The sequence below is a fragment of the Oryza sativa genome, chromosome 1 (assembly GCF_034140825.1).
Source record: "Oryza sativa Japonica Group chromosome 1, ASM3414082v1".
In the NCBI taxonomy this organism is placed as follows: Eukaryota; Viridiplantae; Streptophyta; class Magnoliopsida; order Poales; family Poaceae; genus Oryza; species Oryza sativa.
In genome coordinates, this window is record NC_089035.1 from 10,423,160 (window position 1) to 10,447,219 (window position 24,060).

Below are 24,060 nucleotides of genomic sequence, written 5' to 3' on the forward strand. Positions count from 1 at the left end.
CTTGTCATTGGATTACTTTGTGGACAAATTTGCAGGAGAAAAGTCAAAGAAAGCTGTTGTCGGCGGTACTACGACTAAAACAGCTGCACTAATGTAGAGATCGGTATTATAGGTGCTAGAAGTGTTAAAACCGACACCTATATACCTTTTTCCGTCTCCACGGACTAAAAAAAAGATATCTTTAAACAATTATTGGCGTTGGTTTTTTAGAAAGCCTGATACCAATGTGCCCTTTTTTAAAAACCCGACACCTACAATATATTATAAGTGCTAGTTTTTTTTTTAAAAAAAACAAACGAGCCAAGCCACACGGGGAGGGAGATTTTTACCCGTTCTTATCCATTCGCCCACCCAGCCAACATGCGCTCTCTCTCTCTTTTCACCCACCGCACCCATCCAACTTCTCTTCTCTTTCTTTTCCTCTTCTCCTAATCCTCCTCCATCCACCGCACCCTCTCTCGGCTCTCTCGCGCGCACTCCCCAATCCCCACCGTGCGGTGGCAGCGGCCTGGCGACACCCTCCCCTCCGCCAGATCTGGCAGGAGGGGAGGCCGCAGGGACGCGACAACGGGAGGGAGCTTGTGGCGAAGGAGAAGACGGAGCAGAAGCCCCGGCGGTGGATCCACTCTCTTCGTAAGCAGTGGTGACACTCTCCGGTGGCGGCGGCGACTCCTCTCTTCCAGCGGTGGCTTCCTCGTTGATTTTGTTCATGGATTTTTGTGGATATTCGTTTTATTCATGATTGTGTGATTGTGTTCTCGGGTGATTGGGAGCTCAATGCATCGAGCCGTTTTTTTTATTATTATTCTTGGGACTGTTCCTGTGTAGTCCTTCTTAGCAGTTTGTACTTTCAAGTGATTGTCTCAGCTCTGGATGAGCATGGTTTGGACCTGCGTTGATCTGGGATCTTGCAGTAGTTTCAAATATTTCTGGAATGTTTTCTAGGCTGATAGTTCTAGCTGTAGTTTCTTCCTATATCCGGCAAACGGCAATGGAGGTGGGATTCGCCTGCTTGCTTGCTGGGGCCTTGGGAAATGAAAAAAAATAAAAATAAAAGACTCACATATATGTTCCTGCTGTCCCAGGCCTCTTGCTTAGTCTGTAAACTTTTATCTCAGTTTTAGTAATGGAAATGGGCTCACAACTCTTGATATATAACAAAAAAAAATGGTGCATAAATACGAAGACTACAGACATATACATGATTACACGAATTGAAGGATATGCGTGCTCACTGTACATATCATTATTTCTCTCACACACAACACACAAAAATACTACTCCTCCGTTCTAAAATATAATAAGTTTTGGTTTGATGAGACACACCCTACTATAAATCTGTCTATCCAGATTCATAGCACTAGAATATATCTTATCCAATTAAAACTCCTCATATTTTAAAAAGGAGAGAGTACAAAATATTTACATATATTGGCAAATAATTGGTATTTGAACGTACCAAATTAATTGAGCAATTCAACTAAGACACGCATAAGCAGTCAATCCATTTCAACAACTAATGCCACCATGCAGAACTACTTACTAGTTCTAAAATATAGCAATTTAGAAATCGATGAAACATCACCTAATTCAATGTATCAATATAGGGTCATATCCAGATTTATTGGACTAGGTGATGTTCCATCCAATTCTAAGTTATACTATATTTCAGAACGGAGCGAGTATATTCTAGCTAGCTGCAACTCTCTCTCTCTCTCCAGTCAAGAGCAATAAAGATACTTATAGATCGATCGACTAGCCATCTTGCTCGCCGCCGGCGATCAGCATCCCGCGATGCACCTTGTCGATGAACTCGGAGGCCCTCCGGTCGATGTCACGCTCGGCGTAGTAGTTGTCGTTGTCCTCGTCGCTCGGCCACACCCTCCTCCTCCGCTCCGGGCAGTAGTACGACCTCTGCTGCTGCTTCCTTCCGGCCGCCGCAGCCGTCGCCATCTCCTCCTGCTGCTGCTGCCGCCGCCTCTCGCCGCCGCTCTTGAACCCGAACAGCGAGGCCAGCACCGACTTCTTCTTCCCTCTTCCTCCCATACAAATATAGTGGTTAGTAGCTGATCACAATCTTAATTTCTCTCTGTATTTGCAGGGTTTGTATAGTTAGCTAGTGAGATTTGCTTGAGCTGCAGGTTAAGTTGCTGTATGCATATTGAAGGGGACATGGTGTTTCTCTTTTATAGGCGATCCATATCGCCATCGTATCTTCGTCTATATATCACTTTAGTTCGGCCTGCAGGTTTATGGATTGTGACTGAGTACACGTCTGGTTAGTCGTTCATGGATGCAGCTAGATTCTAGCTTACTTACATAGCTTATTATGACTTAATTATTTAATTTGTAATTACCCTTGCTTGATGCGACTGCACACATATCTGCATGCATGCATGGAGCGTGTACGTACCGCCCATCCGCGTAGCTTTTTGACTCACCGGCCATTCGTTGACCGAGCCACGTGTAATCTGACACGTTTGTTTAGTGATCAAGTTTAAGTAGGGGAGGACTCAGAAATGGACCTAGACCCAGACCACTTCATCAGAATTTTAATTAGAATCTTAAAATGCTCGATGGACCCTTTCGTTATGGGCCCTGAGGCGTGGACCAGGTGACAGGGTGTTGATCCGCCCCTGAGTTTAAGTACTCAGAAATCAGTGAGTAAACTTTGAGAGCAGAAGTTTTTATAAGGCACAATTAATATTTCTCATAAATACAAAGTGTGCATATATACATATCATTGACTATAGTACCTCTCACTTCTTTTAATTTGTTTTTTAATCCTTCACATTGTATTTTTTTTTATCTTTGTATTAGTCACTACACCAGATCGGCCTATCTGTGATGAGTCAAGCTGACTTATCACTAATGACTTCATCTCTAACGGGTTAAACTGAAACTCATTTTAGATGAGGCTTAGAGATATGGTCTGTCACAGGTAAAAGATCTCATCTTTGACATGATATAGAACATCTCTGATGGGTCCATATATAGGTTCGTCACAGATGACATTTTATTTGTGATGGATGTTGAATTTGCATCCGTCACATATGAGGTACTCATCTGTAATAGATATTAGTAAATTTTCCTAAACATCATTGATGACATGAGAAAAAGTAAATAATTCTCTTCCCTCCCGAGACCCCCTCCTCTCTCTCTCTCTTATCCTTATCCCCTCCTCTCTCTTTTCTTTCTTCCCGCACACTTCTTCCTATTCATTCCGTTGCGAGCGTCGAGTCCTACCTATTACAGATGAAGGTTTGGACCCATCAAACCTGATCTGGTCTAGCATATATAGCTAGTGAGTTATGGTTGTGTCTTATACTCGGTTAATATATACTCCCTCCGTATTTTAATGTATGACGTCGTTGACTTTTTGATCGATATTTGACTATTCATCTTATTCAAAAAATTTATGGAAGTGTCATTTATTTAAAGCATGATATAAATAATTTTATAATTATAAAAATTTGAATAAGACAAATTGTTAAATGTCGGTTAAAACGTCGACGACGTTATACATTAAAATAATATAAGAAGGGACTATTTTCTCCATGCATTCGCGGCTGGCTATAGCTGACTAGCTAGCTGGACATATCTGTCGATCGAGTGCACGCTTCGTGCTTCATGTAGAAACTCGATCGATTTCTGACGACGACACGCGTCGTGAGCCCGTACTTACAATTATTCAGTTTGATCGTGTCGTTTTTCATCAGATAGTTTGGAATATCGGCGCAGAAAGTAGATTTCTAGCAAGCAAAAAAGGCTATAACTAAAAACCTCATGCTCTCGACCTCGATCTGAAATTCAGGTGTTAGGCATGCCAATGAACGCGCAAGAGACGGTCAAGAAAGCTAGCATGCATGCATCCAACTTTACTGCTATTTTGCCCGTGGGTCGTTTAATTTCCTGCACTTGCTGGGCGAGACGAGCTAGCTAGCTAAGGTAGCTCCTGTTGGCTGCGTGGCTAGTTGGCTGGCCTACCGGAGATTATGCAGAGTATACTTTTGAATCATGCTTATCGATAAGAAAAAGGCTTGATTCGGATTAACATTCAGAGCGGAGGCTTGATTTGACGACGTTCAAATCTCGCGCACCATCGAGCACGTACACATATATGCTCACCGCTAGTATCTCGTTTTTTGGGTCCTTAGTATACTTACTTTATAAAAAAGAGATTTTTTAGGGCCCTACCGTGCTTGCATGCATGCAAGGAAATGGATTTGATACAAGGGAACGTACGATATTAAGCATCTAGCAGCGGTGCATAAAGTCTGTCCTAAATACTCCTAGAAAGGATTTGATAGAAGGGAACGTATGATTCGTCCTTCAATTCCTTACTCTCAAAATATAACAACGGTGCATAACTAAAGTTTTTCCTAAATATATCAACTGTCTACATAGTATTTATTTTAATCTATTTATCTTTTTTATTTAATTTATTTACCCACTTTCTCGTCTTATCGATAGTGTGATATATATATCCTATTTTCATCTATATATAGTATCGGTGAGTATGTATATTCAGCCCATCCGAGTATCCGACAACCGATCAATGTAGGTATGGATAGAATCTATCTTCCCCTTGACAAATCAGGAAACATGGTTAATTAGTTAGGCACGGACGTAGTTCCTCCGGTTTTTAATATATGACACAGTTGATATTTTATAAAATATTTAACTATTCATCTTATTTAAAAATTTAATGTAATTATCATTTATTTTATTGTGATTTGATTTATCATCAATTTTTTTTATCATGACTTAATATTTTTATATTTATAAAAAAAATGAATGGTTAAATATTTGTTGAAAAGTTAACAGAGTTATATATTAAAAAAAAGGGGTGGTGGTACGAGACTACGGGCATGTCAATGTGCCGTAATGTTTGAGTGAGACCTGGGCGAACTGGCGGCACCCGTGAACAAGAAGCTAGGCTGGCGAAATGACAAACAGTCGTCACGGCAAAACGAGCAAGAGATCGACGACGACGACAGTACAACACCCAGCTACCGAATTCTTTTCTTGCTGTCTGATTGACTGATTCTGTCCCAGAACATGAATACCTTGACTAGAGTTGATGGATTACACTGTAAGTGCCATAGGGAGGTTTGGAATATTGGCCAGAATTATTGGCCGTCACTACTACAATATCCATTTTGCCGGTCTGTTGGATCTATTATCCGTGCGGTCGCTCGGCCCGTCTACAGCTCCTCGTCTGGGAAAATCGATATTTTTACGTGTAGGCGGGCCGACCGCACGGAATAATCATTTTCCCGTGCGATCGTGTTAAGTGGACGGGATAATCGATTATCCCGTGTGGTCAAATTATACCACCCGCACAAAACAAAAAAAAACCAAAAATAAAAAAAAAGCGAAAATCACCGGATCCTGCCGGACCGCCGCTGGAACTGGGGCGGGGCCACCCGTTCGCCGCCGCTGCACGACGACCAGGAGGACGACGGCGTCGTCGTCGAGGGAGCCGAGCCACCTCGCTCGGTCGCCGCCGCGCACGACGAGGACGACAACCAGGAGGACGACTGCGTCGTCGTCGAGGGAGCTGAGCCGCCTCGCCTGGCCGTCCCCTCACCCGGTCTGTAGCGCCTGTTCCGTCGTGGCGCCTAGCGGGAAAACTATCTCTTAAAAACCCTAATTGCGAAATTTATTTCTTTGCTTGTTGTTGAGTGTCCGTGCCATCTCAGATCTCAAATCCCCGATCTATCGTCGAGTTCAATCCCGAATCCAAATCCTTCCCAAATCAAATCCCTCCGCAAAAGTCTATTTTGCCTCCCCCGGGGTCGATGGGCCGAATCTCTCTCGGCCCATCTCCCCCCTCCCTCCCCCGGCGCTCTCTCTCTCTCTCCCTCTCCCCCTCCCCCTCCCCCTCCCCCTCCGCTCCGCCCGCGCGCCGCGCGCGCGTGCGCGTGAGCCGCTCGCGCCGAGCGCCCTCCCTTCCCCTCGCTCTGCCCGCGCGTGCGCGAGCGCCGCGCCGAGCGCCCCCTCCCCCTCGCTCTCCTTCTCCCCATCCCAGGCAAGCTCCCCGCCCGCAAAGTCGGCCCCCGCGCGCCGTTGTTCGCGCGCGCACCCGCGTGGTCGCCGCCCGTGCCGCGCCGTCTGCGCCGTCCGCGTCGCCCGGCCCCGCTGCCCTGCCGCGCCTGCCGCCGCGCAGCCGCTCAGCCCCGCAGCCAGCGCGCGTGCCCGAGCCGCGCCACTCAATCCGCCGCGCCTCCCGTTGCAAGCCGCGCGCGCGTGCCGAGTGGCCGACCACCTGGTCGCCGCCATCGTCAGCGCCTGCCCGCGCCTGTCGCCCGTGTCGCCGCTCCGCTCCACACCGCCCCATCGTCATCGCCGTCGTCATCGCCTCGGCCCCGCCGCTCCGCGCTGTAACATTCTGAAAATTCAAGACAATGAAAATCACGAAAATTTCGAACTTTTTAAAACTTTTGCATCATGCTGGTTGTTATGATTGCTATTGCTTGCCAAACCGTAAATGATCACCAAGAAAGTAAAGAAAAGAACTACATTTAAGCAATAGATATGATTTACGGGAATATATTTAATCCTACAAATAATTATGCACAAGATATTAAAATCAAATAAAAGAAAAGTTATTATTAACCTATTTTATCAAATATTAAAATATTTGAATAATGTAGGTGGGTGCCATAATATGTGTACACATGAAATGATCATTCAAATAAACTGAGCTCTCTGTATATATAATAGAATTACGGGAGTATTTAATTCGATATGTAGATCGATATTACACCAAGTTCCTAATTGCATTTAGGGATTGAAATTTGATATATTAAACCCCTCCATATAAAATAAACTAACATATAAATAAATTGAGCTAATGTGCTATTGTGTTAATAACGGCCTCATTAGAAAATTATAGAATCTTTAATAAACCTTAAATATTGGACAATATTAAATTTTGGGCAAATTCATATTTGAACACTTAATACGGTCACCTAAATGCTTAGGAGTAAATAAAAATTTAATTTGCAACTTTTCTCAATTTATAAATCAACCAAAACCTTCAAGGAAGAAAAATAGGAAAACTTTGAAAAATATATAATAATAATAAGAATTAACCCTAATTAAAAATTCAAATAAATTATATAAATAAAATATGAGTAATATTAATCTAGAATAAATCCATTGGATGGAATGACACAAATATTGGGTAAACTTCATTTATACAAAATCTAGGATTTATAGAATCAAATTTACACAAGAAATAGGCTAAAATGGGGATTAAATAGGAAAAGACACTATTCATCGGCCGCCAGGTGTTCGACGAGGTCCCCTAGCCCTAACCCTGCCCCGCTGCCGCCCCGAGCCCCGTGCCGCCCCTGCCGCGCCGCGCCAATGTCGCCGCGCCGTCGCCATCGCCGCTGCCGCCTGTCGCGTCATCCCGAGCCCCGTGCCGCCGCCTCGCGCCCCGCGCCCGTGCCGTCGCGCGTCGCTCGCCGCCATCCCGTCGCGCCTTCCCATCGCCGCTGCTGCCGCCCGCCGTCGCGTCGCCGCTGCCGAGCCGTCGCCGTCGCTGCGCCGCGCACCGCCGCTGTCACGTGCGTCGTGTCGCCGTCGTCTCGAGCCCCGCGCCGCCCTGTCGCCATCGCCGCGCGCCGCGAGCCGTCGCCGTCGTGCTGCCGCACCTTCGAGCCCCGAGCCCCGTGCTGCCGTGCGCCGTCCTATCGCCGTCGCGCCGTCCTATCGCCGTCGCGTCGCCGCCCACATCGCCGTCGCCGTCGTCGGTCGCATCGTCTCGAGCCCCTCCCCTCCGCGCGCGCTGTCGTCGTCGCCCCCGCGTCGCGTCCCGTGCCGCGCCGCCTCGCTCCCCGTGCCCCTGCCGCGCCGCGCGCGTCGCTGTCACCCGTCGCCGTCAACCTCGCCGCGTCGCGCCGTGCCGTTGCCATGGCCCGTCGCTGCCGCCGCGTGCCGCTCGCCTGTCGCCGTCCCGCCCGTCCTGTCGCGCCGAGCCCCGTGCCGAGCCCCGCGCCACGCCGCCGCGTCGCCGCGCGTCACCGTCGCCTCGCGCCCCGCGCGCCGCGCCGTCCCATCGCCATTAGGGCCGGCCACCCCTCCCCGCGCCCTATAAATCCCCCCCGGTCGCCCTTCCATCCCACACCACCCCCCTCGTTCCCCTCCTTTTTATCCCTTCCCCTCCACCACGCCGCGCCGCCGCCTTCGTGTCGCCGCGCCGTGCGCCGTCGTCGCGCCGCCCTCGCGCCGCCGCACCGCCGCCTTCGTGCCACCGCGCCGTCGCTGTCGTCGTGCCGCCGTCGCCGCCGCCGTCGTCGGTAAGCCGCCGCCTCCCCCCCTTGCTCGGTTGTCGTCGCCAGAAAGCCGAGGGAGAGAGGAGGGGGAAGAAGCCGGGAGGGAGAGAAAGAGAGAAAAGAAGAAAGAGAGAGGAAGGAGAGGAGAGATTAGAGTGGGCCCACGTAATTGGTGAATAGTAACCCCTTTCTTAATCCTTATTAGTAGTGTCTATTACATGTGGGTCCGGGTGGTTAAAAATCTAATTATAGAAGTTTTATGGTCTCGAGTCTATGACTTGTGGGCCCCACTTGTCATTAGCTCTTCCTATTTCCCTTTAGAAAATAATTCGGTAGGAAAAAGGAATAAACCCGGGGTCCCACTTGTTAGTTGGTATAAGGCTGTGGATATGTCTTGGATTAAAAATAAATCGTTTATGAACAGTAGCTTTTCGCAATTTCTCGGATTAATTCAAATTTGAATCTTTACACTAGCATAACTTATTCATTTTAACTCGGATTTAAGTGAAACTTGAACCTAAATTCATCTAAATTCATAAGCTTTTCAATAATATATAACTCACTATTTAACAAAATATATTTATAATTATAAATTAATTAACATCAAATGATTAGATAATAGTTAACCTAAATAGTGTGCCAATGAATAAAAATGGATATTGTACAGTAGCATAATTATCTTTAACATGTCTTGTCACTGTAGCAACTAAATAAATTAGTTATAATCAATCCTTCAAATTAATGGGTGTATAGGAAAATATTGGTGCCATTTACTAGTCTATGTCCAAATATAACTAAATCCATGACTTATAAATTGTTTACATAAGTTTAGCCTCAGACTTTGTAACTAAAATATAAACACACTTAGATGAACCTTCAACTTGTCTGAGGAGAATAATAACTGAGCTAGTTGTAAATGGACCACTTAAAGTTAGTTGGAATAATGTCATGTGAAGTGGAATATATATAGTTCGGTTGACATCCATTAGTTAACAAAACAGAGCCATCTTAATCACATATATCTTATAGCTTCCAGTAAATAGCAATTATTCAGTAAATGATCCAATGATTAAATATTGTTGCACCCACATACATTGTACATCCCAATTTAGATGTACGGTATATCAAAAACCTACCCTTTTGTGTATAGTAAACTAATGAGTGTATGACAAACATGTATATTAGATAAATACTAGTTATAAATCTTGACCTCATATAATTATAATTATAGTTCAACTGTAAATTAGGATTATTTGTTGTAAAATTATGTGATGGGATAATCTGTAACCATAATATGATTAACCTAAACAACTCTAACATACAAAGCATGGCTAATTATTAACCTTTTATAATTTATTGTGACAAGTAAAATATGTTCATAATTAAAGTAAAGCTTCCATCAATAAAATAAATAATACAAATGATTCACTGTAATTATTTGATTGATCCTAAATCCATCCGACAACAGAACCTCTAGTATACGACCATTTTATTTAGATAGATGCATGTGTAGCCATAATCCTTCCATAGCCATTAGCTAGACTAAACCACAAATTAGCCAGATACGTATCTCATTCATACTACATTGGCTAGCTCCTAAATAGACCACCATGATAACAGAAAGATTAAGAGACTTTAACCCTTAGCATGTTAGAATCCATTAGCAAGCGCGAATAATATGAGCAACCGTAAGTTTGACCTCAACAAATATATTTTGTTTGTGCATATTTGATTGTTGCTTGAATATTGGTTTTTCTTGCGTATTCTAGACTTTGTGTATCGGTTAGTCGTGAGGCAACGTCAGCAACTTCCAGGAGGTGAAGGTTGATCAAGAATTATATCAAGAATAAGGACTATCCTGAGCAAGGCAAGTCATCACTATTCCTTGAACATGTTGATCCCAATTGCGTGTTTTGTTTACAAATAAAATTGCATGCAATGATGAACATCCTACTTGTGATTATGCCATGCCTTGATTATTGTTTACCCTTAAATCTTTGTAACCATGTTTACGTATGAGTCCCTAGTCAACTATGACAATTGCTTAGAAATGCTATTCTAGAATCATGCATACTCATATTTATCAAATGCTATATGCTTGGGCAATTACCTTTGGGAAGGTAATTGAGATGCGGCATGTGGAGACATGAGCGCCACATTGCCATGATGTTGATGACATGATTTGTGAAAGGAGAAATAAAATTAAACAACTGTTTTCGACTGGGGCGGACGTAGGATTTGGGTGGTATCTGGAAAAGGCTAGTACCGTCCCCGGTCAATTAAGGACCGAGCCATGAAGTTAAGCATGAAACGACCCCCGTACAACCGTACTTCTCGAATGGGTATAGACCTAGCGGATTAGATAGCCGAGCGGAGGCAGTATCCATGCATAGTGGTTTCTTGATGTATGAGGCAGGGGCTCTACGGTGGGGCAGCCATTAGTAGAACCGCGAGGCGGGTGTCTACAGTGGTGTCGCCATCGGTAGGACTGCCACGAGAAAAATTAAACATAATTATAACTTAATGCATGTGTGAGTCTTTCCTTCCCGGGTGCGCCAGAACTCCTCTCACTGCTAGAAACCGTGTACGCCTAGAGTGCATAAGGATGTAAAGTTCATGGAGCGGGTACTGCCAATGCGAGGTTATCGAAAAGCTTTGCCGTGACGCGTCCCATGTGTTGGGACGAGGCTCATGTATTGGGCAGTCGCGGAGTGCGGGTAAAGTGTACATCCACTGCAGTGTGAGTAAACCAAATCTATTCGAATAGCCGTGCTCGCGGTTATTGAGCACCGGGACATGTATTACACTTGGCTAGACTCTAAATTCTTAACTTGTGGGGGATGGGATATTGCATGATGAATTTTATGCTGATGGAGCCACTTCCCGGGAGGAGGGAAGGTGGACATCCTCAGAAAACCATGACGATTCAATGGCGGGAAGCTATCCTTGGGATCACAATGGATGGTGGACAGAACCGTCGTTGTTTAAAGTGAACACTGGTGCTAAAATTTGATCAGTCTATGCTAGGTTTTAGGCTTGTGAAAAGAATTGTAAAATTAGCTTTATGCAAAAGAACCTGAAGCCATTCCTTGAAATACCCTCTATCATATGCATTGTTGTTGTGGTGGCTTGCTGAGTACGGTTGGTACTCATCCTTGCTATTTATATATCTTTTAGGAGAGTGTTGAAGAGAAGCCCTTGTCGGTACGCTTGCGTATCCCACAAGATGATCGGAGTGCGGTCTTGTTCTAGGTCTCGTTCCCCAGTCGACTGCCTGTGGCATGTTAACCGGGCCCTTATATTATTTTGTCTTCCGCTGTTGTTCTCTGATAGTTGTTAGCCTACCTAGCCCAAATGTAAGTATTTAACTCTTTTAACCTGAATTCATTCGTGATATGTTGTGATCCAACTATGTATGTGTATACCAACTACTGATCCAGGGATTGGTACGGATAAACACAGAAGATTTCCGATTTCCAAAATCGGGGGTCTACACGCGTGCAAGCAGCCAAGGGACGGAGGCAGAGCCCTCCTCCCTCTGCCGCGACGCCCCCGCTCCCCTCCTCCTTTTCCCAAAGAAGCAAGGGGCGAGCCCCCCTTTTCTCTCCCTCTTTTCCCCTTTTCCTCTCGCCGGCGTCATCCTCCTCCCTCCTCCCTGTCGCAGCTTTGGCCACGACCGCCGAGCGCCAGCCCTCTCCTTTGACCGCCCTAAGTCGGTTCCCAAACCGACATTGCCATCCTATAAACCCAAGCCTCCCCCTTTCCTTTCCTCTCCCATTCGCCTCCACGCCATTGCCGCCGCCTCCCGTGCTCTGTTCGCCATCGCCGTTCGTCGTTGCGCGTGTCGGAGGAGCCGGCATGAGCAAGGTCGCGGAAGGGGACTCCAGGCGCGCCCTCTCCTTCCTCTTCCCCGGACCGAGGCCGGAGAGATTACTCCCGCGCCGTCGGCCTCTCGTCACTGCGCCCGCCCGCACGGTAGTGCCTCCCTCCGTTCTTCCTCCTCGTTCCATCTCCTCCCCTTAGACTCGGGTAGTAGCACGAGTAGCCTCCCCGTAGCTAGCCGGCACGGCCCCGACCGTTGCCGCCGCTCGCCGTGTGCTCGCCGCCGTCGCCGCCCGAGCTCGGAAGCGCCGCTCGTCGCCGGCCTCCCTCGATGCGTTTCCGCCCAATCCAACGCTAGCATCGGATTCCCGTAGCCGCGTAGATGCTCTCGCCGCCGGGAATTGTCCCCTCGTGACCTCGTCGCCGTTTCCCCCTTTTCTCTCCGCCGGTTGCCGCCGCCGCAAACCGCCGCCGACGGACATCCTCCGGCAAATCCGAGCCGTTGGCTCGTCTCCCCTTGTCCTGTGCAACCACCCGGTGTGCTCGCTTTCGCCTGTATCGCCGTGGTTCGCTCCGCCGCTCGCCGCTGTCGTCCGCCGTCCGTTCCGGCCGGCGTCGTCGACTACCTCCCGCCGGCCCGCGTGGCAGTCACGTAGGCGCCACGTCGGCGCCAGCTCGGCCAAGACCGGGTCGAGCCAACCCTGGTCAGTCCCTCCCCGTGCGCGCGTTCCACCGCGAGCCGTGAGGCTGCGCGTGGGCCCGCCGCATCCGCGTCCATCGCGAACCGCGCGCGTGCACCGCGTCCCTCCCCGCCCGCGCGCGTGCGCCGCGTGCTCGCTCCGCACGGTGAACCGTGTCACCGACAAGCGGGTCCCACCCGGGACCACGCGAGGTGAGCCCGGTCCACCGGCTCTCTCTCTCCTTCCCTCCCGCGCGCGCGTGCTTGGGCTGCCTTGGGCCGGCCGGCCCATTTAGCTCGGCCGAGCCGCCCCTTTTCTCTCGGGCCGCGCCCTAGCCGCCCGAGGAAAAGTCTAATTTCCCTCCCTCTTTTCTTTTCTTTTATTTTCTTTTTCAAAAAGGATTTAATTAAATCCTTTTCCTTTAGACCAAAAATCCAATAATCTTAGAAATTCAATATCTTCCCAACCGTAAATCCGTTTGACTCCGTTCAACTTCCAAAATTCCTCAAATCTCGAGATCTATCTAATGGCACGCTTAGGGGTCATTAATAGGGCTTTATTTTCGCCGTTTGTTGAGTTGTCCCGTTTCGCGTGTAGTTTCGGAGCCCGAAGACCCGCAGTGCGAGGATTTCGAGGATCAAACTCCAGATCTCGAGCAAGGCAAGCCACCTTTGATCATCTTGAGCCTATATTTGAAATTTAATTATATTGCTTGAAAAATATTATGCATTGATAGGATCGCACTTAATCTGTTGTCCCGTCTGCAAGGCAGATTGGCGGACCTACCTAATTTGTTGCATTTGATCCTTCCTTTGATAATTGTTATATCGTGTCCCCTTGTAACCATCTAGTTGCGTCTCGATATTCGTGCACCCTGTGCGAGTATCGACGGACGCCTTCAAACTTAAAACCTGAAAAACTTCTTGGGTAAAACTTGGGTTTTACAAAAGACTTGGAAAACCCGACACCTGGGTCGGTGCTTGCGAACTAAATGAATTTTCCAAAACCGCGGACCGGGGAACGTACCGGGTGTACGGTTTCCCGCTCTCGCACTTAAGGACCGTTTCCTTGGAATTTCATCCAAACATAAGACAAGTACGACCACATGGGTGGAATGGGACACCCCTGGCTGAGTAACTAGCTTATCAGGGGAACCTTAATGCCGAGAGACATGTGGATTCGCCGGGGTGGTGTCGGGGAAGACCCCTGGGCTTCCTGGCACAGTATGGTCTGGGACCTAACCTGTTGTTGGTCTGGGACCCCTCTCGTCGGCATATGGTAAACCTATGTCGGCTTTGGAAATGCCTTGTCATGAAAGCTTGGAGGTCTCCCGACGTAGCTGATCCCCACGGGCTGGGTGATCCAGGTTAGTAATGTCGTGTGGGTAAAGTGTACCCCCTCTGCAGAGGTTAACAAAACTATTCGAACAGCCGTGCCCACGGTCATGGGCGGATGTGAGGTGATTCCTAGCGTAGTTTTGTTTGACTACTGCTTGTGAAATTGCTGTTGTGGAAAGGGGATCGATGTTTAAAAAATCTGCAGCTGATGGGATCAGCTAGGCCCGGGTGGCCGTTTGAAAGTTGTAGGCCCGGGTGGCCGTTTGAAAGTTGTTGGCCGGGTGCCAATCTTGATCAATTGTAAAGACTGATACATTGCACATGCTCCGACCGGATGAGACGCACTGTCTCATCCGTGTCGTTTGAGAAGCACTCACTTAGTTGATTTCAGAAAAGAGTTCAAATAAAATCAATTGCAAAAACAACAGCCTTTCCTTGGAGCCTGCATTAAACACTTATTTCCCATGGCTTGTTGAGTACTCCCGTACTCACCCTTGCTCTATATAAATAACCCCCCAGTTGCTGAAGAAGATGAGGCGGATCCTGCTGACGAGGAGTTCTTCCAGGAGCAAGCCGGCTACGATTAGTTTTAGGGTTTCGGCCTAGTTCCCAAGTCGCGCCTATGATGTTTGGTCCAAGTCCTGGCTTTCGCTTTTCCCTTTTGTAATGCAATTGTGAGCTCGGGATCTGTCCGCAGCCCAACATGACTGTACTCCTACTCTATAATAAAGAGACCTCTGATGCTATGATATTCTGTCTTCCTGTGATACCAGTACTGTTTCCTGGGACTGGTATCGATTAATAGGTTAATTTGGAGTGTCACGGGCTAGTTCCGGTCGGTACTAGTTCGGGGCGTGACAAGAGATGGTATCAGAGCACAGGCTTGGCCCTAGGGCGAAACCCGACGTTTAGGACGACCCTAAGGATACTAAGTTCAAAACTACTTGCGAAAAGCTAAGGTTTCTTTGTTTTCTTTATTTCCAATAGTTTGTTTCTAAAATGATTACTGATCTTTTCTCCCTCTTTCAAAATTGTAGATGGCAGTGAATGCCAGCTTCAGCTCCCACGGTTTTGGTGAGGGTCACCACGTCGCTCAGCTTCGTGACCTCGCCCGTTTCCTTGGCTTCTCGTGTCCCGAGTACACGGGGTACTCCGTGGACCGTGTTCCCCCTCACTGTGAGCTCTCCGTGTACCTTTACCCTCGTGGAGGTATACACGGAGCTGGCCTTCGCCCACACCACTTCACCGTGGCCAGGCCCACTCTCCAGATCGCGTACCAGGACCTCTCCTGGACTGCGCTTCGTCGCCTGGCCCACGACTACAGCCACCGTCTCGGGGGCTCCGCCTTCCAGCAGCTTCCACGCCTTCCTTCTGGCCACGCAGGCGCTAGGTACCCTTGTCCGTACAGCGAGTCTCAGCCAGTGTTGACTCAGATGGTTGAGCTTTCGGAGGCTAAGGCCACTCAGCACGACCTACTCCTTGAGGCTTACCGCTCCCTTGCCCGCCGCTACGCCACTTTGGAGGCCCGTCTGGCCGAGGAGGGTGTCACCTCAGTTGACACTGTCTCTTGGGACTCAGGCCGCCTCTGTCACGCCAGCCACCTGTCCTCCCACAGCTCCCGCGACTCTGCCCGCACTCCCAGTGGCCCGCGCTCCCCTAGCTCGCGTGCGCCGTACTCACCAGTGTACTCCCCCTACCCACACCCAGTTAGCCCTTCCTACACCCCCGGACACACCCCAGTTGCTTCCTCCCGCCGTGGCCCACGCTTTATCCGCACTGCGCGGAAGCGTGTTGTTGGTTCTTCCACCGTGTTCCATTTCGACTACCCAGCTCCCCCACCGCCAGCGGCCCGTGCTGCTGCCAGCCCTCGACAGGTTCGGCCGGTCCCTTCGCGTCAGCCGATCGACGTTTCTTCGACTGAGGAGCCGACTACAGGAGGCAGCCAGGCCGACGAGGAGTAGAGGAGGCAGTCTTCAGCAGCCGTCCGTGTGTTAGGCCCTTTTGTTCCGCCGCCAACTCTTTTGGAGTCGTGGCGAGGTAGTGCGTGCGTGTGTTTGTTGTGGGTGTTGTTTGGTAGTCTGGTTCTCCTAGGTGGTGTGCGCACAGTCAAGCTCGGCGTAGCTCTGTGACTTGTCCACACCCGTTGTATCAGGTGTTTTTATGATTTGAAAAATCCAGTTTATGCCTAGTGTGTGCTATCTGAGGTTGCTATTTACTTTGCTCCTTGCCCTCCTAAGTGCTCATCTGACTCTTACCCCGCCCTCTTCTGGGAGTTTAGATGGCTAGCCGCCCCCGCCGTGCAGCTCGTGCACCAGCCCGCTTTGGTTTTGAAGATGGTAGAGTCGAGCCAGAAGCAAATCATGAGTCAGCTAATGAGCAGTCTCACCACAGCAATCGTTCGCACCGTACTGCTTCCCGCAACGCAGAAGTTGAGCAACCCCGCCGCAGCAACCGCTCGCATCGCACAGCTTCCCGTGATGCAGAGATGGAACAGTCTCACCGCTCTCACCATACTGCCAGTCACAATTCTGGAGAAGAACGCCTCCCTTCCCCACCTCATGTGGAAAACAACATGCAGCACTTAATGGCAGTTCAGACACAAATCTTGCAAGGATTAGCCGCAGCCATAGCCGGTTTTCAGCATAATGCGCATGGAAATGGCCACCCTCACATGAGCAACAATAGATCCAAGCTGACAGATTTTCTGAGGTCTCGTCCGCCAGAATTCTCTCAGACCGTCGAGCCCGTCGAGGCTGACGATTGGCTGAAAGATGTTGATAGAAAACTCAACTTAGTACAGTGTACTCCTGTTGAGAAGACGCTCTACGCCTCTCACCAGCTAAGAGGACCTGCTGCAGATTGGTGGGAGAATTATTGCAATGCACACCCTGAACCCACTAACATTGCTTGGGATGAATTTGCTACGGCTTTCCGTGCAGCTCATGTGCCTGAAAGCACCATTGATATGAAGAAAGAGGAATTCAACAGACTTAAGCAAGGCAACCACAGTGTCAATGAGTACCTAAGTCTGTTCAACAAGTTGGCCCGGTACGCCCCTGAGGAAGTGGACACAGACAAGAAGAAGATCAGGAAATTCTTGAAGGGAATCGCAGTTGGAATGAGACTCCAGTTGCTTGCTCATGACTTCCCCACTTTTCAACATATGATCAACAAGGCACTTATACTTGAGGATGCCAGAAAATAGGCTACCGAAGAATACAAGAAACGCAAGTCTAACCATCAGGGAAATTCTTCCCGAGGCGCACCTCGCCCTCGCTATGGTCAACCCATGCAATATCACCAGTCGGTCACTCAGGCTAACCGCCAGCCAGGCTATGCCCCTCGCCCTCAGATGAACCGTCCGGCACCTCAGCCACAGCAGCGTGCCCCTAGTGGCAATACTGCGCCAAACAGTGTTACCTCTTTCAAGTCACCGCTAGGACCGTCAGCAGTTCAGTGTTTCCGGTGCAACCAGATGGGTCACTATGCCAGACAGTGCCCTCAGAATCCCACCAACACCAACTCAGGGCATGCTAATGGCAGCACTGCCAGAACTCCTACTCCAGCGGCAGCTCAGTCTCGTCCTAGCTCTCAGGCAAGTGGACAAGGTTCACGTGCTTCCAACAACTTTGGTCGAGGCCGAGTGAACCACATTCAAGCTGAGACCGCTCAGGATGCTCCAGACGTTGTGATGGGTATGTTCTCTGTCAATTCCGTACCCGCAATAGTTCTGTTTGATTCAGGAGCTTCTCATTCTTTCATATCACAAGCTTTTGTGAAAAGAAATGGTTGGAAAACCCAAAATTTACGTGTACCAATGATAGTACATTCCCCTGGGAGGAATATAAGGGCAACTCAAATATGCCCGGAAGTTAACCTTAGAATTGAGGAAGTTGACTTCCTAGCCAAACCGATAGTCCTAGACTCGCAAAGCTTGGACATCATCCTAGGGATGGATTGGTTGGCTAAGCACAAAGGACAGATAGATTGTGCCGAAAAGTCCATCACCTTGCAAGGACCTGGAGGAAAGCAAGTCCGCTTTACCTCTAACACCCCTACCGCAAGTCGGTCTATCCTAACCTGTTTACAAGTCACCTCCTTGGAGTCGGTGCCCATAGTCTGTGAATACCCCGACGTATTTCCAGAAGAATTAACGAGTATACCACCAGACCGAGAGATTGAGTTCGCCATAGAACTGGCGCCAGGCACTGCACCAATTGCAAAAAGACCCTACCGAATGGCAGCTAATGAGTTAGCAGAAGTTAAAAGACAAATCAAAGAATTGGAGAGTAAAAGTTATGTGCGACCTAGCTCATCCCCTTGGGGAGCCCCAGTGCTTCTGGTTAAGAAAAAGGATGGCTCTGAGAGAATGGTAATCGACTATAGAGCCCTAAATGAAGTAACTATAAAGAACAAGTACCCGTTGCCACGGATTGACGATTTGCTCGATCAACTTAAAGGAGCAAGAGTTTTCTCAAAAATTGACTTGAGATCAGGTTACCACCAACTGAAAATCAGATCTGAAGATATCCCGAAGACCGCTTTCTCAACGCGTTATGGTCTATATGAGTTCACAGTAATGTCCTTCGGACTCACCAATGCTCCAGCGTTCTTCATGAACTTAATGAACAAAATCTTTATGGAATACCTGGACCAGTTTGTCATGGTGTTCATCGATGATATCCTGATATACTCCAAGAATGAGGAAGAACATGCTGAACACCTGAGGCTGATAATGGAAAAACTCAGAGATCATCAACTATTTGCAAAATTCTTGAAATGCGAATTCTGGTTAGACCGAGTAGCATTTCTTGGACACGTGATCTCCTCCAACGGTGTCGAAGTAGATCCCAGCAAGGTTAGAGCTGTACTTGCTTGGAACCCGCCCAAGAATGTGTCAGAGATTCGCAGCTTCCTTGGCTTAGCTAGATATTATCGAAGATTCATTGAAGGATTCTCTAAGCTAGCCAGACCTATGACCGAGCTGTTAAAGAAGGAAAAGAAATTTCAATGGTCTGCAGCCTGTGAAGAAAGCTTTCAAGAAATGAAGAAAAGGTTGACCACTGCCCCAGTTCTCACCTTGCCAGATATCCGAAAAGATTTTGAGATCTTCTGTGATGCATCAAGACAAGGCTTAGGATGTGTCCTAATGCAAGAACGAAAAGTCGTGGCCTATGCATCCAGGCAGCTCAGGCCTCATGAAGTCAATTATCCCACCCATGATCTCGAGTTGGCAGCCATGGTTCATGCTCTTAAGATCTGGAGGCACTATTTAATCGGGAACAGATGTGAAGTATACACCGATCACAAAAGTCTTAAGTACATCTTCACTCAGACCGAGTTAAATATGAGGCAGAGAAGATGGTTGGAACTAATCAAGGATTACGATCTTGGAATTCATTACCACCCCGGTAAAGCTAATGTGGTCGCTGATGCACTAAGTCGCAAGGCCTATTGCAATGTAGCTCAAATACGGCCTGACCAAGATCGCCTGTGCAGAGAATTGGAGAAGTTGAGGCTGACCGTGGTACAGTCAGGTGTCCCTGCCAGCTTGACAGTACAGCCTACCCTAGAGTCGCAAATCCGGGAAGCTCAGAAAGACGACGAAGGGATAAAAGAGTTAATAAAAAGAATACAGGAGAAGAAAGACATCAATTTCTCCATAGACGATCAAGGCACAGTTTGGTGCGGTCCACGCATCTGTGTACCGGCCAAGAAGGAGTTAAGAGATCTCATCCTAAAGGAAGCTCATGAGTCCGCCTACTCCATTCATCCAGGAAGTACGAAGATGTACCAGGATATCAAGGCATACTTCTGGTGGGCTGGAATGAAGCGAGATGTCGCAGAATACGTAGCCTTGTGTGACATTTGCCAAAGAGTCAAGGCAGAACATCAGAGGCCAGCTGGTCTGCTGCAACCCCTACCGATTCCCGAGTGGAAATGGGAAGAGATCGGAATGGATTTCATCACCGGTTTGCCAAGAACCCCTAGCGGGTACGACTCCATCTGGGTAATCGTGGACCGACTCACGAAATCAGCTCATTTCGTGCCAGTGAAAACCACCTTTGATGGAAAGAAACTAGCAGAACTCTACATGACCCATGTCGTGTGTAGATTTGGCTGTCCCAACAAGATTGTGTCAGACCGAGGCACTCAGTTCACCTCAAGGTTCTGGAAGCAATTGCATGAAGCCCTTGGAACCGATCTAAATTTTAGTACGGCCTACCACCCGCAGACCGATGGTCAGACCGAAAGGGTAAACCAAATCCTAGAAGACATGCTACGTGCGTGTGCCCTGGATTTCGAAGGCACTTGGGATCGTTGTTTGCCGTATGAGGAGTTCTCATACAACAACAGTTATCAGGCCAGCATTCAGATGTCGCCGAATGAGGCAATGTTCGGAAGAAAGTGCCGCACTCCCTTGTGCTGGAATGAGGTGGGCGAAGCGCTGGTATTCGGTCCTGACATACTTAAGGCAGTAGAAGAACAAGTTAAGCTGATCCGAGAACGTTTAAAGACAGCGCAGAACCGTCAGAAGAGTTATGCCGACAATCGGAGGCGTGACCTTGAGTTCGAAAAAGGAGATCATGTATACCTGCGGGTATCGCCTCTCCATGGTATGAGGAGGTTTGGGATGTCCGGCAAGTTAGCACCCCGCTACATCGGCCCCTACCTCATAACCGCCAGACGTGGCGAAGTGGCTTATCAGCTTGAGTTACCTGAAGGTCTCGCAGATGTGCACAACGTGTTCCACGTATCCCAGTTAAAGAAATGTCTTCGAGTTCCAGAAGAGCAAGTTCCCCTGGGTAATATCGAGCTGGAAAAGAATCTGACCTACAAGGAAAGACCGATCAAGGTTCTTGAAGAGGCAGAACGTCAGACTCGAAGGAAGACCGTCAAGTTCTACAAAGTCCAATGGAGCAATCATTCTGAAGATGAGGCAACCTGGGAGCGAGAAGATCTTCTCCGCGCCGAGTTCCCGGAGCTGCTCCCTTAGGTGCTGAATCTCGGGGTCGAGATTCTTGTTAGGGGGGTTGGTCTGTAGTGCCCGTTCCGTCGTGGCGCCTAGCGGGAAAACTATCTCTTTAAAACCCTAATTGCGAAATTTGTTTCTTTGCTTGTTGTCGAGTGTCCGTGCCATCTCAGATGTCAAATCCCCGATCTATCGTCGAGTTCAATCCCGAATCCAAATCCTTCCCAAATCAAATCCCTCCGCAAAAGTCTATTTTGACTCCCCCGGGGTCGATGGGCCGAATCTCTCTCGGCCCATCTCCCCCCTCCCTCCCCCGGCGCTCTCTCTCTCTCCCTCTCCCCCTCCCCCTCCGCTCCGCACGCGCGCCGCGCGCGCATGCGCGTGAGCCGCTCGCGCCGAGCGCCCTCCCTTCCCCTCGCTCTGCCCGCGCGTGCGCGAGTGCCGCGCCGAGCGCCCCCTCCCCCTCGCTCTCCTTCTCCCTATCCCAGGCGAGCTCCCCGCCCGCAAAGTCGGCCCCCGCGCGCCGTTGTTCGCACGCGCGCCCGCGTGGTCGCCGCCCGTGCCGCGCCGTCTGCGCCGTCCGCGTCGCCCGGCCCCGCTGCCCTGCCGCGCCTGCCGCCGCGCAGCCGCTCGGCCCCGCAGCCAGCGCGCGTGCCCGAGCCGCGCCACTCAATCCGCCGCGCCTCCCGTTGCAAGCCGCGCGCGCGTGCCGAGTGGCCGACCGCCTGGTCGCCGCCATCGTCAGCGCCTGTCCACGCCTATCGCCCGTGTCGCCGCTCCGCTCCACACCGCCCCGTCGTCATCGCCGTCGTCATCGCCTCGGCCCCGCCGCTCCGCGCGCAAGTCGCCAAGGGACGGAGGCAGAGCCCTCCTCCCTCTGCCGCGACGCACCCGCTCCCCTCCTCCTTTTCCCAAAGAAGCAAGGGGCGAGCCCCCCTTTTCTCTCCCTCTTTTCCCCTTTTCCTCCCGCCGGCGTCATCCTCCTCCCTCCTCCCTGTCGCCGCTTTGGCCGCGACCGCCGAGCGCCAGCACTCTCCTTTCACCGCCCTAAGTCGGTTCCCAAACCGACATTGCCATCCTATAAACCAAGCCTCCCCCTTTCCTTTCCTCTCCCATTCGCCTCCACGCCATTGCCGCCGCCTCCCGTGCTCTGTTCGCCGTCGCCGTTCGTCGTTGCGCGTGTCGGAGGAGCCGGCACGAGCAAGGACGCGGAAGGGGACTCTGGGCACGCCCTCTCCTTCCTCTTCCCCGGACCGAGGCCGGAGAGATTACTCCCGTGCCGTCGGCCTCTCGTCACTGCGCCCGCCCGCACGGTAGTGCCTGCCTCCGTTCTTCCTCCTCGTTCCATCTCCTCCCCTTAGACTCGGGTAGTAGCACGAGTAGCCTCCCCGTAGCTAGCCGGCGCCGCCCCGACCGTTGCCGCCGCTTGCCGTGTGCTCGCCGCCGTCGCCGCCCGAGCTCGGAAGCGCCGCTCGTCGCCGGCCTCCCTCGATGCGTTTCCGCCCAATCCAACGCTAGCATCGGATTCCCGTAGCCGCGTAGATGCTCTCGCCGCCCGGAATTGGCCCGTTGTGACCTCGTCGCCGTTTCCCCCTTTTCTCTCCGCCAATTGCAGCCGCCGCAATCCGCCGCCGACGGACATCCTCCGGCGAATCCGAGCCGTTGGCTCGTCTCCCCTTGTCCTGTGCAACCACCCGGTGTGCTCGCTTTCGCCTGTATCGCCGTGGTTCGCTCCGCCGCTCGCCGCTGTCGTCCGCCATCCGTTCCGGCCGGCGTCGTCGTCTACCTCCCACCGGCCCGCGTGGCAGCCACGTAGGTGCCACGTTGGCGCCAGCTCATCCAAGACCGGGTCGAGCCGACCCTGGTCAGTCCCTCCCCGTGCGCGCGTTCCACCGCGAGCCGTGAGGCTGCGCGTGGGCCCGCCGCATCCGCGTCCATCGCGAACCGCGCGCGTGCACCGCGTCCCTCCCACGCCTGCGCGCGTGCGCCGCGTGCTCGCTCCGCACGGTGAACCGTGTCACCGACAAGCGGGTCCCACCCGGGACCACGCGAGGTGAGCCCGGTCCACCGGCTCTCTCTCTCCTTCCCTCCCCCGCGCGCGCGTGCTTGGGCCGCCTTGGGCCGGCCGGCCCATTTAGCTCTGCCGAGCCGCCCCTTTTCTCTCGGGCCGCGCCCTAGCCGCCCGAGGAAAAGTCTAATTTCCCTCCCTCTTTTCTTTTCTTTTCTTTTCTTTTTCAAAAAGGATTTAATTAAATCCTTTTCCTTTAGACCAAAAATCCAATAATCTTAGAAATTCAATATCTTCCCAACCGTAAATCCGTTTGACTCCGTTCAACTTTCAAAATTCCTCAAATCTCGAGATCTATCTAATGGCACGCTTAGGGGTCATTAATAGGGCTTTATTTTCGCCGTTTGTTGAGTTGTCCCGTTTCGCGTGTAGTTTCGGAGCCCGAAGACCCGCAGTGCGAGGATTTCGAGGATCAAGCTCCAGATCTCGAGCAAGGCAAGCCACCTTTGATCGTCTTGAGCCTATATTTGAAATTTAATTATGTTGCTTGAAAAATATTATGCATTGATAGGATCGCACTTAATCTGTTGTCCCGTCTGCAAGGCAGATTGGCGGACCTACCTAATTTGTTGCATTTGATCCTTCCTTTGATAATTGTTATATCGTGTCCCCTTGTAACCATCTAGTTGCGTCTCGATATTCGTGCACCCTGTGCGAGTATTGTCACATCCTGATTTTTTGTTTCAGGATTTATAAATTATTTAATAAATTATTATTAGAATTTATATTAAATGATCTTTAATTTACAAGTGAAGTTAAATGTGGGAAATAAAATTTCCCAAATATAAAGCATGGATGGATTTAATTTTTATTAAATTCTCCATGATTAAGTCAACTCTCTGAAATTTTCTCGGATTTTTCAGAGCTCAATTCCTAAATGATACAAAGAACA

At 49.9% G+C, this 24,060-nt stretch overlaps 1 protein-coding gene across 1 annotated transcript; it reads right to left on the reverse strand.

The window, feature by feature from the left end:
* Positions 1–473: 473 nt before the first annotated feature.
* On the reverse strand, positions 474–2,166 carry LOC4325152 (uncharacterized). The gene has a single exon (XM_015790942.3). It carries the CDS (start codon positions 2,044–2,046, stop codon positions 1,756–1,758), a length of 291 nt encoding a protein of 96 aa, XP_015646428.1. The 5' UTR covers positions 2,047–2,166; the 3' UTR covers positions 474–1,755.
* Positions 2,167–24,060: the final 21,894 nt, after the last annotated feature.

Bases quoted from the DNA above. Each gene is read 5' to 3' on its own strand.
- LOC4325152 (XM_015790942.3), bottom strand. From the start codon at position 2,046: ATGGGAGGAAGAGGGAAGAAGAAGTCGGTGCTGGCCTCGCTGTTCGGG.